The sequence below is a fragment of the Phocoena phocoena genome, chromosome X (genome assembly GCF_963924675.1).
Source record: "Phocoena phocoena chromosome X, mPhoPho1.1, whole genome shotgun sequence".
Classification (NCBI taxonomy): domain Eukaryota; kingdom Metazoa; phylum Chordata; class Mammalia; order Artiodactyla; family Phocoenidae; genus Phocoena; species Phocoena phocoena.
In genome coordinates this window covers 31,867,161-31,886,066 of record NC_089240.1, presented here as the reverse complement: position 1 = coordinate 31,886,066, position 18,906 = coordinate 31,867,161, and the positions used below count along the sequence as shown (strand labels likewise).

General features: G+C 38.6%; 1 protein-coding gene across 1 annotated transcript in view; it reads right to left on the bottom strand.

Annotated features, from left to right (window-relative positions):
- CFAP47 (cilia and flagella associated protein 47) overlaps positions 1–18,906 on the bottom strand; it is a 503,782-nt gene that overhangs the window by 196,694 nt on the left and 288,182 nt on the right. The window contains 2 exon segments of the mRNA XM_065900147.1: positions 13,118–13,263; positions 14,711–14,781. Of these exon segments, the coding sequence (XP_065756219.1) occupies positions 13,118–13,263; positions 14,711–14,781 (217 nt within the window).

The window sequence follows — 18,906 nt, the reverse complement described above, 5'->3', positions numbered from 1 at the left end:
TATTAGCCTCCCACATTTTGTAGTATGGGAGAACACAATTCAAGTGCCTCTTGAATCTGTGTCCCAGGCTACAGTCCCCAGTTTAGCTCAAATAAAACTCTTTTCCTTTCCTATTATAGATTGTTAATTGATGATTTGTGTCGACAGAGTCTTCGTAAGAAATTAGACTTGGTGAGTATAGAATTATAATAATTGCTTTTTTTTTTTACTCGGTACGCGGGACTCCCACTGTTGTGGCCTCTCTCGCTGTGGAGCACAGGCTCTGGACGCACAGGCTCAGCGGCCGTGGCTCACCAGCCCAGTCGTTCCGCAGCATGTGGGATCTTTGCGGACTGGGGCACGAACCCACATCCCCTGCATTGGCAGGCAGATTCTCAACCACTGTGCCACCGGGGAAGCCCATAATTGCATTTTTTTTTAATGTGTACCTGAATGAAACCAGATCTATATAGCTTGTCTACTCCATAAAAATGAATACCAATTCACAGGATTTAATACAAAAGGAGTAAACTGTTATTTTCCAGAATATTTTTCTAAAATGTAAATTATAAACAGCTTCCTAGCCACTGATTAGCCACTTGAAATGTCAGTTACTAAGACTCCATTCAATTCAGCTGTACATCTTAAACAAACAATATGTTATCATTTCTCAAAACAGTATGTCTAACTTGTTCACTTTCAAAGTTCTTTTTTATTAAAAAGAAACAATTTAATTGAATATAATGCCTGTTCCAGCAAATTATTTAGGGAAGTCATTTGTAGTATCACTTAATTATTTCCCTCCACTTTTCTTGAAATAAAATCAGACCAGGAAAGAATACAAATGCAATAAAGAACTCTTTTAAAGTGGAGATGCACTTTTCATTTCAAGTCTAGAGGCAGAGACAAGGATACTGACAGTATGCGTCAGTACCTATTATCTGATGCATAATAGGTACTTGTCAATGTGAGCTATTCTAAGAGTCACCTATTAAATTTCCTTTCTGCTCTTAATTTCATATTTTACAGTCAGCAGGTTTACTTGAATTTATATTTTCCAGAAAGATGCCAATGCCCATTGTCAACGATAAGAAAGCCTCACAAAAGATATTTTGTTCTTCCTGTGTATCTAGTTAAATGAAGTCCTCAAACAATAAAGTTCATGCAACTTTAACACCCCACTTACACCAATGGACAGATCATCCAAAATGAAAATAAATAAGGAAACACAAGCTTTAAGTGATACATTAACCAAGACGGACTTAATTGATATTTATAGGACATTCCATCCAAAAACAACAGAATACACATTTTTCTCGAGTGCTCATGGAACATTCTCCAGGATAGATCATATCTTGGGTCACAAATCAAGCATTGGTAAACTTAAAAAATCGAAATTGTATCAAGTATCTTTTCCGACCACAACGCTATGAGACTAGATATCAATTACAGGAAAAGATCCGTAAAAAATACAAACACAGGGAGGCTAAACAATACACTACTTAATAACGAAGTGATCACTGAAGAAATCAAAGAGGAAATTAAAAAATACCTAGAAACAAATGACAATGGAGACACAACGACCCAAAATCTATGGGATGGAGCAAAAGCAGTTCTAAGAGGGAAGTTTATAGCAATACAATCCTACCTCAAGAAACAGGAAACATCTCGAATAAACAACCTAACCTTGCACCTAAAGCAATTAGAGAAAGAAGAACAAAAACACCCCAAAGTTAGCAGAAGGAAAGAAATCATAAAAATCAGATCAGAAATAAATGAAAAAGAAATGAAGGAGACGATAGCAAAGATCAATAAAACTAAAAGTTGGTTCCTTGAGAAGATAAACAAAATTGATAAACCATTAGCCAGACTCATAAGGAGAAAAACGGAGAAGACTCAAATCAATAGAATTAGAAATGAAAAAGGAGAAGTAACAACCGACACTGCAGAAACACAAGAGATCATGAGAGATCACTACAAGCAACTCTATGCCAATAAGATGGACAAACTGGAAGAAATGGACAAATTCTTAGAAATGCACAACCTGCCAAGACTTAATCAGGAAGAAATAGAAAATATGAACAGACCAATCAGAAGCACTGAAATTGAAACTGTGATTAAAAATCTTCCAACAAACAAAAGCCCAGGACCAGATGGCTTCACAGGTGAATTGTATCAAACATTTAGAGAAGAGCTAGCAGCTATCCTTCTCAAACTCTTCCAAAATATAGCGGAGGGAGGAACACTCTCAAACTCATTCTAAGAGGCCACCATCACTCTGATACCAAAACCAGACAAGGATGTCACAAAGAAAGAAAACTACAGGCCAGTATCACTGACGAACATAGATGCAAAAATCCTCAACAAAATACCAGCAAACAGAATCCAACAGCACATTAAACGGATCATACACCATGATCAAGTGGGGTATATTCCAGGCATGCAAGGATTCTTCAACATATGCAAATCAGGGCTTCCCTGGTGGCGCAGTGGTTGAGAGTCTGCCTGTTGATGCAAGGAACACGGGTTCGTGCCCTGGTCCAGGAAGATCCCACATGCCGCACAGTGGCTGGGCCCATGAGCCATGGCCACTGAGCCTGCACGTCTGGAGCCTGTGCTCTGCAACGGGAGAGGCCACAACAGTGAGAGGCCCCGTGTACCACAACCCCCCCCCAAAAAACGCAAATCAATCAACGTGATATACTGTATTAACAAACTGAAGGAGAAAAACCATACGATCATCTCAGTAGATGCAGAGAAAGCTTTCGACAAAATTCAACACCCATTTATGATAAAAACCCTGCAGAAAGTAGGCATAGAGGGAACTTTCCTCAACATAATAAAGGCCATATATGACAAACCCACAACCAACATTGTCCTCAATGGTGAAAAACTGAAAGTATTTCCACTAAGATCAGGAACAAGACAAGGTTGCCCACTCTCACCACTCTTACTCAACATAGTTTTGGAAGTTTTAGCCACAGCAATCAGAGAAGAAAAGGAAATAAAAGGAATCCAAATCAGAAAAGAAGAAGTAAAGCTGTCCCTGTTGGTAGATGACATGATACTATACATAGAGAATTCTAAAGATGCTACCAGAAAACTGCTACAGCTAATCAATGAATTTGGTAAGGTGAAAGGATACAAAATAAATGCACAGAAATCTCTGGCATTCGTATACACTAATCATAAAAAATCTGAAAGTGAAATCAAGAAAACACTCCCATTTACCATTGCAACAAAAAGAATAAAATATCTAGGAATAAACCTACCTAAGGACACAAAAGACCTGTAGGCAGAAAATTATAAGACACTGATGAAAGAAATTAAAGATGATACAAATAGACGGAAAGATATACCATGTTCTTGGATTGGAAGAATCAACATTGTGAAAATGAGTCTACTACCCAAAGCAATCTACAGATTCAATGCAATCGCTATCAAACTACCACGGGCATTTTAAACAGAACTAGAACAAAAAATTTCCCAATTTGTATGGAAACACAAAACACCCCGAATAGCCAAAGCAATCTTGAGAACGAAAAACAGAGCTGGAGGAATCAGGCTCCCTGACTTCAGACTATACTACAAGGCTACAGTAATCAAGACAGTATGGTACTGGCACAAAACAGAAAGATAGATCAATGGAACAGGATAGAAAGCCCAGAGATAAACCCACGCCCATATGGTCACCTTATCTTTGATAAAGGAGGCAGGAATGTACAGTGGAGAAAGGACAGCCTCTTCAATAGCGGTGCTGGGAAAACTGGACAGGTACATATGAAAGTATGAGATTAGATCACTCCCTAACACCAAACACAAAAATAAGCTCAAAATGGATTAAAGACCTAAATGTAAGGCCAGAAACTGTCAAATTCTTAGAGGAAAACATAGGCAGGACACTCTATGACATAAATCACAGCAGGATCCTTTTTGACCCACCTCCTAGAGAAATGGAAATAAAAACAAAAATAAACAAATGGGACCTAATGAAACTTCAAAGCTTTTGCACAGCAAAGGAAACCATAAATAAGACCAAAAGACAACCCTCAGAATGGGAGAAAATATTTGCAAATGAAGCAACTGACAAAGGATTAATCTCCAAAATTAATAAGCATCTCATGCAGCTTAATAACAAAAAAACAAACAACCCACTCCAAAAATGGGCAGAAGACCTAAATAGACATTTCTCCAAAGAAGATATACAGACGGCCAACAAACACATGAAAGAATGCTCAACATCACTAATCATTAGAGAAATGCAAATCAAAACTACAATGAGATATCATCTCACACCAGTCAGAATGGCCATCATCAAACATCTAGAAACAATAAATGCTGGAGAGGGTGTGGAGAAAAGGGGACACTCTTGCACTGCTGGTGGGAATGTGAATTGGTTCAGCCACTATGGAGAACAGTATGGAGGTTCCTTAAAAAACTACAAATAGAATTACCATATGACCCAGCAATCCCACTACTGGGCATATACCCTGAGAAAACCAAAATTCAAAAAGAGTCATGTACCAAAATGTTCATTGCAGCTCTATTTACAATAGCCCGGAGATGGAAACAACCTAAGCGCCCATCATCGGATGAATGGATAAAGAAGATGTGGCACATATACACAATGGAATATTACTCAGCCTTAAAAGAAATGAAATTGAGCTATTTGTAATGAGATGGATAGACCTAGAGTCTGTCATACAGAGTGAAGTAAGTCAGAAAGAAAAAGACAAATACCGTATGCTAACACATATATATGGAATTTAAGGGAAAAAAATGTCATGAAGAACCTAGGGGTAAGACAGGAATAACGACGCAGACCTACTGGAGAACGGACTTGAGGATATGGGGAGGGGGAAGGGTGAGTTTTGACAGGGCGAGAGAGAGTCATGGACATATACACACTAACAAACGTAGTAAGGTAGATAGCTGGGGGGAAGCAGCCGCAAGGCACAGGGATATTAGCTCGGTGCTTTGTGACAGCCTGGCGGGGTGGGATGGGGAGAGTGGGAGGGAGGGAGACGCAAGAGGGAAGACATATGGGAACATATGTATATGTATAGCTGATTCACTTTGTTATAAAGCAGAAACTAACACACCATTGTAAAGCAATTATACCCTAATAAAGATGTTTAAAAAAAAAAACAACTACAAATAGAACTACCATATGACCCAGCAATCCCACTACTGGGCATATACCCTGAGAAAACCATAATTCAAAAAGAGTCATGTACCAAAATGTTCATTGCAGCTCTATTTACAATAGCCCGGAGATGGAAACAACCTAAGCGTCCATCATCAGATGAATGGATAAAGAAGATGTGGCACATATATACAATGGAATATTACTCAGCCATAAAAAGAAACGAAATTGAGCTATTTGTAATGAGGTGGATAGACCTAGAGTTTGTCATACAGAGTGAAGTAAGTCAGAAAGAGAGAGACAAATACCATATGCTAACACATATGTATGGAATTTAAGAAAAAAAATGTCATGAAGAACCTAGGGGTAATACAGGAATAAAGACACAGACCTACTAGAGAATGGACTTGAGGATATGGGGAGGGGGAAGGGTAAGCTATGACAAAGCGAGAGAGAGGCATGGACATATATACACTACCAAACGTAAGGTAGACAGCTAGTGGGAAGCAGCCCCATAGCACAGGGAGATCAGCTCGGTGCTTTGTGATCGCCTGGAGGGGTGGGATAGGGAGGGTGGGAGGGAGGGAGATGCAAAAGGGAAGAGATATGGGAACATATGTATATATATAACTGATTCATCTTGTTGTAAAGCAGAAACTAACACACCATTGTAAAGCAATTATACTCCAATAAAGATGTTAAAAAAAAATACTACTTTTCATAGAATGATGGAGGTTGAAGATCCAGTGAGGGTGAGAAGAAGGCATATGAAAAGATTTATTTGCCTGCACTAAAAATTTCAACTTTTTAAACACTGTTTTAACACACTGTTAATTGCATGCCCCAGCGATTATTCCACAGACATTTTGAGGAGGCAACATATATTTAAATGGCATAAAATACGAACTGATTGATAAAAGCACACGGTATATTGTAGGAAAACATCTCTCAAAAAAACAGGAAGCTGGGCCTAGACTCTAGAAGCTACTGTGGCAATGAGATTAACAATCTCTCTTTGCCTTTATCACCATATTTTTCAGAAGTTTCTATTCAAATTTTTTGCCACCAATTTGCTCTGCAAGTATTGATAAATGAAAATTTGCTTTCCCTTCAAGTGTGAACATCACTGAAACTGCCATTAAGATTGATCTTTATAACAATATTCTTCACAGTTCTCTCTTGTCCCCTCTTCTTTCCCCCAAATCCGACATCATCACCTCTTCTTTCCCCATTGCTTCTCACATCCTTTTCTCTATTTGATTGGTGGTAAGTGAAAAGCAGAGGGCAGTAGAAAATGGAGGTGTGTGGAGTAGTGTAATAGACTGCAGGAGTCTCCTAGCCAGTCTCTCGGTCTCCAGTTTCTGTCTCCAACTCTTAATTTACTCTCTGTTTTGGCTCCAGAGATGCTTTCTAAAACAAAATGAAATCAGATCACGCCTATGCTCAAAACCTTCTATTGGGTTCCCGCTTTCAATAATAATAATAATATTAATAAATTAAGTTATTCAACTTAAAATTCACTGCCCTCCTCATTATCAGTCTGACTTACCCATCCAATCCATTTTCTGTCATTTCCAACATTCCATGCTCAGAATTGGCAATTCAAGTATTCATGAAATTTCATGCTTAGTTCTTTTACCTAATGTTCTTAGAATCTTCTCCTGAGCACACTTCTCTCCCCAAACTCTGTTTATTGGCAAATTTCTACTCACCCATCTTAACCAAACACCTCAATTAATCAATTATCCCTGCCTCTGCTATGCATTCTTCCCTCTATTCTAGAAATGGTCACAATCTATATTATAGAAATGAGTGGACATGTTCCAGGATACGACACACACAAGAAAAGAGTATATCTTGCAAGGGGCATCTTGTTGAGGGCAAGGTCGTCCCAGCATAAGGTTGCATCCATCGAAGGAAGGAATGCATTTTTCTAATTCTCATGAATGTGCCATATGTTCAGCAAGCATTTTTTGTAAACCTGGAGGGAGCACCTACTTCAAATTAACACAAAGTTTCTGTGTGAGCTGGGCCAGCCTTGTGCAAGTTTGTTTTCTCCACTGGAATGTAAGTCCCTTGAGTTGTGTTCTTGCCTTTTCTGTGTGTTCACTCTCTCCATACCTAGAAAATTGGCTTTATACAGTTGGTGAATTAAACTGTGTTGGGCGGAGTGAACTGAATGATAAAACGAAATTACTGAGAAAATAGCTTGAGGGTGCCATATTTTAACTTACAATAAGGGTGTCAAATTTTAACTTACAATAAGCCATACTCCATATTCTACAGTTTCCTTCAAGAAGGAGAGGGTTCCAAACCTGCAACTATCAGATAAATAAGTTCGAGAGATCTAATGCATAGCACAGTAATTATAGTCAAAATTAGTATTTTATAAACTTCAAAGTTGCTAAGACACTAGATCTTAGTTGTTCTCAACACAAAAAGAAACAATAATTGTGTGATGTGATAAAGGCATTAGCTAACGTGACTGGTAATCATATTGCCATATAGAAATGTATCAAACCAACATGGTGTACACCTCAAAATTATAGAATGTTATCTGTCAATTATATCTCAGTAAAAACAAAAGGATGAGAGGGTCCATAAAGTTAACATGGATTTGGGAAAATAGGAATTACTGTTTCCTCATATTTTAGATGTCATTTGAAGTGCAGTCCTCTGGAGCTAATATACTGGTACCCCAGAGATATGTGGAATCTTTACAGACTAACTGGTTGTATCATTGATAAGGAGCCCAGAGGAGACCCCCCAAAATAAATAACTACCATTGGGTACAAAATTCTCATTTTCAGATTTTCTTCTCATAGTTTGCTTGAAAAAGGCTGCAGTGCTTATTGTATGCTGATGGTTTCACAGTAACAGGGGTAAGGAAGGTAGGTGAAGCAGGAGAAGGCCTTGCAGTGTGGAGGGGCTCAAACTATGCATATATTTGAGAACATTCACCACATTGGTGAAAACTTCAAAGTTCACCTAACCTACCACCATACTGCCAGCAGGCATCCTGTGGTTAATAAATGTTTCAAAGTGTTTATGAGCCAGACGGGATTTCATCTCTCTGTTTCCCAGGGAACAAATCAGGGGTATGGCCTGTGGGAAGGAGTGTAGTTACCAATAGAAAAAAAAAAAAATGCAGTTGTAACAAATCGAAAGAAAAATCAAAGGGCGAATGAAATGTGGCTTGCTGTTAAAAATCATGGAAAATAAAAGAAACCGCCCGCAAATAATACTCGGTCCCTCCAGCTATAAAAATAACTTTCATAAAACTGAAGTTAGTTTGCCTAAATGTTAAATTATACAAAGATTTTAGCATAATATAATTTAAGGTTTTTACCTTGACAGTCTGTAAAATTACACAAAAATCAGTATTATTTAAGTCTGCATCTTAAATTGTGATTGAAAAAGTTGCACACTGATTGCAGAATAGTTACAAATATACATAACAGAGACTGCCAGCTTAATCTCTGCATCAGCAGAGACAGAGAGACTGAGGGAGAATGAGACGAGTGACAGTGCAAAAAGTCACGCGAGGGGTTCCACTTATTTACACAAATCTAAGGGAGATGGACAGAGTGACATACTATATATATATATACACACATTTTTATTTATTTATTTTTTTGCGGTACGCGGGCCTCTCACTGTTGTGGCCTCTCCCTTTGCGGAGCACAGGCTCCGGACGTGCAGGCTCAGCGGCCATGGCTCACGGGCCCAGCCGCTCCGCATCATGTGGGATCTTCCCGGACCGCGGCACGAACCCGTGTCCCCCGCATCGGCAGGCGGACTCTCAACCACTGCGCCACCAGGAAAGCCCCATACAATATATTTAACAACTGGTATGGCACGGCCTTAGACTAAATTGTTGTAAACCATAAATCAACAAGAAGACCTTGTGGGGTCTTCTACCAGGCAGTGGGCACCGTCGCCCTCTCAACTCTTGATTTGACCTGGCAAGGCTGGAGCTCTCTTTGGTGTGGAACAGGACCAATCTGCATTGCATAAATTGCTCAGGGATGCTGACTCCCATTTACTCAAGTCAGCAAGATATGGACTTTGGTTTCTATTTGTTTTGACCAAATTCTGTAGACAATAAAAGGACAATGTAGGACTAGAAGATAAATCTACTGGGGGGGAGAAGGAGTCTGGTGTGGTTCAATAAAAAGGCTCATGTATTGATGGAAAAGGGCTGGTCAGGCCACAGTAAGTAGCTACAGATGGAGTCCACTCTTAACCCAGGCCCCACATCAAGGATCCCTGCCTGATCCCCCTGCCTCTCTCATAAGGATGATCCCAGCAATGCTGGGTGGTTTCCGACTTTGGAACGTAGGACTACACAGAGCAGATGTTCACACGGGCACCACTGTGAAGACAGAGTCCCAGGGTTGTGTCAGTACATGGCTTTGTGCTGTGCAGTGTTTGTGTGCTCTTTGTGGGTGTCTGTCAACCCCTCCTCCCGGAAAGTGCATTTCCTCAGGGACTGGGTCATGATTTTGCTCCAGCTTCCTCCATTCAATCTGCCCCTGTCTACACATGAGCAGAAATCTCTTTGGATTTCTACATTTAAGAGCATGAATTTTTAGGGCTTCTGTAGATTTTCCCCTAATTGAGGAATTTCTATGAACACTGATGGAAGTTTTGTAAAACTGTTTCTACTTTCAAACAGCTATTACATACGTCATTTCGTTTTATTTGAAAGTTCAAAAGAAACAACCAAAATGAAACAAATGGCTGACCCTTGATAGCAGTTTTAGTAGAAACATTTCTGTTTTACACTTGGACAGCTATCAAATTGGGGCCTAATTACTTTACAGTTTTCAACAGGTGGTTCTTAATGGCAAGGCAGTTATCACACATTCAATAAGAAAAGGAGCTAACTAGGTGGACTTGGATGTTTGATTATCTATTTAAGCGTGTAATTGCATTTTTCAATATAATTAGCAATAAAATTGAATGTGTAAATTAATAGATGTGTTTCCCCACTTAAGTAATTATAATTCAATGCAATACTTTAGGGGCATTATTTCTCAATTGATGGCAATATAATTTCATGATCATTGTTTTTCTTAATATTTTTTCTGATAAGAACAAAATATATGTAATCAAAAGACTTTTAATAAACTGAGATGCCACGTTAAGTGTAATTATATTTTGATTAATTTAGATAAAATTTATGGAAGTAAAGATTAATACTCGAATAGTCTAATTAAAAGAATAATGGGAGTTCACTGGAGGTCCAGTGGTTAGGACTTGGTGCTTTCACTGCTGAGAGCCTGGGTTCAATCCCTGGTTGGGGAACTAAGATCCCGCAAGCCGTGAGGTGTGGGCAAAAAAAAAAAAAAAAAAAAAATTTGAAGAATAAAATCAAACTCCTTACCATGCTATTGAGAATTAACCCTAGCATTTTTCTAGGGCTATATAATAAATTGATATAAAAAAAGGGATTGTGAAACATTTTATTTAACTATTGGTCAACCTATAGCTATTATTTTTCACAAATTTTGATATAGATGAATTCAGTTAAATCCTAAACTTTTTTAAAAGAAATGAAGAACAAGATTTAGCATTACTATAAAATAGCATTTTTTCTTCCTGAATGGTAATTTTCAGTGTAAAATTAAACTATTTTTTACATGTTTAAGAAGCTATACTATTTTTCAGGTGTAAATAATCCTATAGAAAACAGATCAATATAATACCTCTTTCCAGTTACCATTATTTCATTGAACATGCATTCAATATAGTACATAATTGACACATAACTTAAACATTTGGGACTATCTCCTGGAGGTTATAAATTCCTTTCTCAAATCAACACATGGCAGTGTCTTTCTCGAAGGGAATAATGCCGTAAAACGTTTCCTCTAAGCCTGTCTTCTTTCTTTCTCTCTCTCTCACTCTGTCTCTGTCTCTGTCTCTCTCCTTCCTCCCCTGCCTCCTCTCCTCTCCCTGGCTCTCTCCTTCCCTGGCTTTAGAGAAGCAAGATGCATGGATCCCAGAGCCAGGAAATTAATTCTGTCAACAAGTTGAGAGAGCTTAGAAGCAGCTCCTTCCTCAATTGAGCCTCTGAGGAGAACCCAGCACTGGCCAATCCCTTGATTGAAGACTTGACAGACCTAAAACAGAGGACCTATCTAGGTCATGTCTGGATCTCTGATCCATGGAAAATGTGATATAATAAACACGGATTGTTTTAAGCCCCATGTTTGGCAACTTGGTACACAGCCATAGATAACTGACACAGATAGGGCCCAGCAGGTCAGGCTTGCCTCCACTCTGCGCCCATGGGACTTCCTTATCCAACCATTATATTGGGCTGGCCAAAGGGTTCATTTGGTTTTTTCCATAAGATGACTCTAGTAAGTGCTTAGTTGTCTTTAACTTCATTAGAAACAATTTTGTTAGATTGTATTGTGACAGCTGTCATATCAGAGTGCATTAAAAAAAAAAACTTATCAAAATTGGTGAATTTTTGTGTAGCCAATTTGATATTGAAGATGGAAGAAAAAAGCAACATTTTTGGCATATTACAATTTATTATTTCAAGAAAGGTAAAAACACAACTGTAATGCAAAAAAAATGATTTGTGCAGTGTATGGAGAAGGTGCTGTGACTGATCGAACGTGTCAAAAGTGGTTTGTGAAGTTTCGTGCTCGAGATTTCTGGCTGGACGATGCTCCAAGGTTGGGTAGAGCAGTTGAAGTTGATAGTGATCAAAGCAAGACATTAATTGAGAACAATCAACGTTATACCACACGGGAGATAGCCGACATACTCAAAATATCCAAATCAATTGTTGAAAATCATTTGCACCAGCTTGGTTATGTTAATTGCTTTGATGTTTGGGTTCCATGTAAGTTAAGCAAAAAAAACCTTCTTGACCATATTTCTGCATGTGATTCTCTACTTAAACGTAACAAAAAAGTTCCATTTTTAAAACAAATTGTGATGGGCGATGAAAAGTGGATATTGTACAACAGTGTGGAACGGAAGAGGTCGTGGGGCAAGCAAAATGAATCACCACCAACCACACCAAAGGCCCGTCTTCATCCAAAGAAGGTGATGTTGTGTACATGGTGGGATTGGAAGGAAGTCCTCTATTATGAGCTCCTTCCGGAAAACCAAACAATTCCAACAAGTACTGCTCCCAGTCAGACCAAATGAAAGCGGCACTCAGTGAAAAGCATCCAGAATTAGTCAACAGAAAACGCACAATCTTCCATCAGGATAACACAAGACTACATGTTTCTTGGATGACCAGGCAAAAACTGTTATAGCATGGCTGGGAAGTTCTGATTCATCTGCCGTATTCACCAGACATTGCACCTTCGGATTTACATTTATTTTGGTCTTTACAAAATTCTCTTAATGGAAAAAATTTCAGTTCCCTGTAAGACTGTAAAAGGCACCTGGAACAGTTCTCGGCTCAAAAAGATAAAAAGTTTTGGGAAGATGGGCTTCCCTGGTGGTGCAGTGGTTGAGAGTCTGTCTGCCAATGCAGGTGACACGGGTTCGTGCCTTGGTCTGGGAGGATCCCACATGCCGCGGAGCAGCTGGGCCCGTGAGTCATGGCCGCGGAGCCTGTGCGTCCCAAGCCTGTGCTCCGCGACGGTGAGAGGCCCGCGTACAGCAAAAAAAAAAGTTTTGGGAAGATGGAATTATGAAGTTGCCTGAAAAACGGCAGAAGGTAGTGGAACAAAATGGTGAATACATTGTTCAATAAAGTTCTTGGTGAAAATGAAAAATGTGCCTTTTATTTTTACTTTAAAACCGAAGGAACTTTTTGGCCAACCCAATAAAATTTACAACTAGTGTAACTCTTTGCTTATTCTTGAGGATAAAATCTTTGTTTAGCAACTAGAGGGCTGACATTGTTATCTACATTCCTATAGTCTTCAGCTGCCTTCAAGTTGCCTGCATTGGTTATTCCATTAAAGTGCCAGCCCTTGATGAAAACACACACCACAGTTCCATTCTCACCTTTTTGTCGCTGAGGATGATGACACAGTAGCGGGTGTGCATGCCAAAGGGGAGAAAGAAGACCTCCAGGCTTGAAGTCCCTTTCGCTCCCAGGTGAAGAGTATGTGTAGAGCAGAAGAACTCTTTGATGAAATTGGACTTAATTACTGCCAAAACATGAAGTAGGGCTTGTTTACGTATCATTTCATAAGTACTGTTCAAAAAGCAGCTGTTTCAATTAGTGATTAGAGTTTGGGGATGAATTTTTAAAATGTTCAAAGCATTAGCACACAAAATTAGATGATGCATTTGTTAATGAAAGTATGGGGGAACCCAGCCCAAGCTTGACATAATAAAAATGTGTAATTATGACCCTCTATTAAAGATTCCTTAAAAAACAAAAGGAACTTCACTAGTGTTTAAAATTAGCCTAGATATACATATAAAAATAAATAGCAAAGAGATCATTCCAGAATCTTCAGCTTTTTTGTGGACTATGCAATGATTCAAATTACAGGGTGTAACAGACAACTTAAACTGGAAATAAAGGACTGTTTATAGTTTTATCTTTTTGTTGGTTTTTAAAACATATCCACAAACTCCTCAATACTGTCTCTCTCCCCCGCTGCAGAGCATAGGCTCCGGACGCGCAGGCTCAGTGGCCATGGCTCACGGGCCCAGCCGCTCCGTGGCATGTCGGATCCTCCCGGACCGGGGCACGAACCCGTGTCCCCTGCATCGGCAGGCGGACTCCCAACCATTGCGCCACCAGGGAAGCCCCCTCAATACTGTCTTGAATGTGGAGATACGGTGGGCCAGTCTTACTGACCTGATCCTAACGGACAGTATGTTAGAATGCAGCAAAATCAAGCAGTATGACTTCTGATACTAGATCAGAAAATGTAATACAACTTCTTCCTAATCATCTCTCCTTCCTGGTTCACTTGCTTTTAGAACCAAGTTGCCATCCTGTGAAGAAGCCAAGGCCACATAGACAGCCCGCATGTAAGCGTCCAAGACAATAGCCCCACCCTCGATCTGACAGCAACTGCCTGAGAGACCCTGAGCAAGAGTCACCTAGCTGAGGCCAGTCACCTCCGAAGTGTGAGAGATAAAAATATAATGCATTTTTGTTATTTAATACCACTACATTTGAGGTGATTTGTTCTGTAGCTAGAGATCACCAGAACATCCCCATATCCATTTTCTTATCCATCATTCTATCCACATTTTCTAAATCTATAGTTATTTCATAAAACAAAGTAAATCTGTCTTCTGCTTAACATTTTAAACATGGTGAGACCTGTCACCTAAATAGGTTTAAACAGTTCAGAATAAGCCAAAGGAAACATAAAGGTCCCTTATTGAAATACATTCATTGTACAGGCGAGGAAACTAAGACTCAGCAGTGAAAGGCAAGATGTGGACAGAGTTTTCCAAAGGGTCATGGTGCAGAAAAAGCTGAGGACCAACACCTCGGGCTCCCATGTGGCTAGCAATCCCCAGGGCTTACCGTTCTGTCTACAGTCGCATTTACTATTTCATTTCATATTATGCTCTCTATATAAAAATAAGATATGCAAAAAGATAAAAGCTTTTATTTGCAGCACTCACAGGTTTTTAAGGCATCTGGGGCCTGGGAACAGCCCTCAGCAACATCATGTTCACTGCTATTCACAGCACCGCTGTTGTAAGGGAACAGGAAGACAACATCAACAGCACAAACAAGACTCAAAAACAATATTCTATCTTAATTCAATCTTTTACACATCCTTAAAAATTATGGCTACCTACAATATGATATGCAAAGACCACAGATGTATTTCCAAGATCATTTTTACATTTATATCGTGTTAGAAATTTTAAAAATAAGAAAAATCATTTATATCTTCACCATTGCTTTTTTAAAAAATTGGTAAAAACAATTCCTTTTTACTTGCAAATACTGTAGAGAAGTAAACAGTTGATAATAAAAACCCAAATCCTCAGACTCCAAAGGAGGGTGTCTCAACTTAGGACTACATAGGCAGTCTCTCCAAAAATGGTTCTAGAACCTGATTTCTTGAAAAATTCTCTTCTCTAAGCTAACTGCTCCCACATTTGTTTCTTTCTCATAAAGGTAGAAGGAGACTTGGGCAGCTGTTTAATCTCTTGTTGCACTTCTGAAAATTAGCCAATCACAGTCTGAAGCAAGGGCCTCCCTTGGAAGGTTCCATGTCTTCCAGAACCCATCAATTTTCTCCAAATTGCTCCTCTTGGTATTCATGATTATTTTGCTGTCAATTAGGACCTAGGCTCTAAGACATTGTTTGCCTGATTTTTTTCTGAGAATATAAAAATCCCGTATTTTCTCACCTTGCCAGCTGATTTGTTTGAGTTTGATGCTGTAAAAATATACTATTTCTAAGTAATGTTCTTCCAACCATATCCATTCCTTTTCTCCAAACACTGTCTTTTCTTTACACCACATTCTTAATAAGGTTATTTACCACCTCTTGTCATTATTCTGTGCTTTACTTCTACTCACAGGCATTCTATTGGTTTCAGTAATTCCCTTTTTTAAAAAGAACATTTAATACTTTTATGTCATTTGAGCATTTGATAGATCCCTAAAGGCTATGACAGACATAGTAGATGGATATTTTAGCATTTATAAGAGAGACAATACAAAGAGTGGAAAGAACAACAAAGAATGCTTATTTCTCAATGTACCGCTCTGATGCCATCTCTTTGATAATGGAACTCTGGGTAGAATGCCTGATTAAAATGCTCAGATAATCTCCAAACCTCATTTTGTTCAATACTTGCAATCACTAGACCTTCAGTCATTTTTGTTTTTTCATAGTGAATAGAAAAGCAGAACAATTTGGGCTTCGTCTCCTTTTTCTTTTCTTTACCTATTTTGTTGGAGAACAGCTAATGAAAGTACCTTTTTGAATAAATCAGAGTTGTCTTATCCTCAAAGTCTCAAACCCAGAAAAATTGAGTTACCTGTACTATTTATGGTAAAGACAAATAAAAATAATTTACAGATCTAAGAATTTGATTGACTTGCTCATAAAGCTAATGATTGTCATGATTAATTCAGAGACATCAGAAAATAAGTTAATAAAATAATCTGGCTCAGGAAAATTCTAATTTACCTGATCAATGTTCTTGACCCTAGAAATTTGATGACAAACCCAATTTGATTACAAAACCAGTATCTTGCATGTTCCAAAGACAGAAAAGAAAACAATTCACTTACGTTTTTGTTAATCCCCATACCTCAATCCATGCTATCACTTTCCCAAATGCTCATTGATTATTGTTGAAGCTAAGGCAGAGGGAGCATTTCAAAGCCTTGGTCTTAAGGAAGAATAGCATCAAAAGAGGCTAAAATTATACAAAACACTGTAGATCAAGCAATGGAATATTTTCTGCTAATTTAGTAGTAGGCCAAAGTCAGGGAGTAGAACTTACTTATGAGGTGGGATGGGATGGCATTACTTTTTCCTCTGCAATAGTGGCAATACAGCTCTTTTCAAGCTAAAATAATCAAAACGATATTGAACTGGTTCTAGTCAGGGCATGAATAAATCAGCTCCAAGAATGGCTTCCTTCTCAAGCTTCTCCAACAGGGAAGGAAGATCTTTATTATAAGCTTTCATACTTCTGGGTTAGCATTCAGGGCTGCATCCAAACCAAACAGCAAATGATCTTGTTCAAGTCTAGTTTTTATGCATCACAGGAAGGAATATAAGAGGATCAATTTTTAGATTCATTACATCCTCCATGTTTCCATGAGTTTGTCAAAATAGGGCCCCATGGCCATCTGGAGGGCTGTTAAAATGGAATGTTTGCTGCCTTTTGTACCACTTTGGCTCCTGAACAGTTGAGAAGCCTCTAAAGCAAGGGGTGCTAACCTGTGGTACAAGGACAGAGTGAATCTGTGAATTTAAATGGGGAAAAATTCATCTTTATGTCCACTAACTCTTAATAGCAATTTAAACCAACCCACAGTAGTAGTGGTTAACTATACTATGAATTGATCACCAAACAATCACAAATATGTATACATCACATTTCAGTTCTTGCACATATCTTGAGCTGTCATTTATTTCACTGCTACTTTTAGAGTATGGTAGTTAATCTCTACCAGTAGATCTTACTATGTATTGTGTTAATGAAGAAGTATATATTTTAACATATTACAATTTTTAAATATTTTGATAATCCTCTAGACTATTACTTTCTTCTATGCTATGGACTGAACTGTGTCACCCTTAAATTCATACGTTGAAGCCTTAACTCCCAAAATGACTGCATTTGGAGAGAGGGCATATTGGAAGGGAATCAAGGTTAAATAACATCATAAGGGTGGGGTGCTAATAAGACAGAATTAGCATCCTTACAGAAAGAGACACCAGTGAGCTCAACCTCTCTCTCCATGTGTGCACAAAGAAGAGGTCATGTGAGCACACAGTGAGATGGCCACCACCCATAAGTCAAAAGAAGAGGCCTCAGAATGAAACCTAACTTGCTGGCACCTTGGACTTTTCAGTCTCCAGAACTGTGAGAAATAAATTTCTGTTGTTTAAGCCACCCAGTCTATGGTATCTTGTTATGGCATCCCAAGTAGATTAAGACACTCTGTAATCCTTGTATCTTATTTTATGTATTTATAAAACACTATTCTGTGAAGTAGAATAGGTTTCATAAGACTACCAAAGAGCTTGACAACATTAAAACCTCATATGAAACCCTAATCGAGAGCAAGAGGATCATGGCAGATTGTTACTCTTAGTATATACATCTGGTTTTTGATTCACTCTGCTTTCCTTACAGACTTGCCTAATTCTAACTGTTACTAATTATTCAGTGTAGCAGAATGAAATATTTTAAAATCATGGCTTTCCAGAACCCAGCTTTTTTTTTAAACAAGACTCAGAAACATCTCTCTACCAGGGCCTTCTTTCATTTGGGTGGCTATTCTGGGCCAAGCTATACTGGGAACAATGACAAATGATGAAACCCCTCAGTTCACAGAGTATCCAGTCTGTCATGCAAAGTAGCTCTACAAGAAATAAGTACAAAGCAGAATGATAAACACTTCAATACCTCTTCAACTTGAATTCACACTTTCCTATGCTGACCCTATAGTCCATATTTATAAGCATATGCCTTGTACTTCCCCTTGCCTGCCTGTCCCCCACTCCCCCCAATGCTTCTGCGATTCCCTCTTCCTATGATATTTCTATATTTGTAGGATATTTGTAGGAAAGTTCTGCCCCTGCTTTAGATTCTGGCCGTCAAGATCATACTCATATTTCAGATCCCAATTTGTATATGATAAAGGAGAACATGGTGTACACATGGAAAAAAGGTTACTAGGACCTCATTTTTCTCCTTCAATGTTTTATCTTTCACGAAGATCTCAAAAATATCTACATAGTGATATTCCTTGCCAATCAGCTCACAGAGCATACACACATATATATATATTATTTTTTGGTATAACACATACTACTGAATGCATTCTGCCCTGTACAATTGCTTCCATTTGTGTAGATTTTTTCTTCTTCTCTGCTTGATGGTTGGCAACTTTAGGGCCAGAATCTGTGACTTATTTATCCCAATATTTCTCCAGTACTAAGAACAGTACTTAAGGTGCCACTTAGTAAAAATTTATTGAGTGATAAGTAATTCAAAATTGCTGGAAAAAAATTGCAAGTCATATCACTGTAGGAAATTATTTACAAATTGCCCATTTCTGAGCACTGCTGATCCATCACTCAATTTTAAAGTGCGGCTAAAATCAGTCTCCTGTC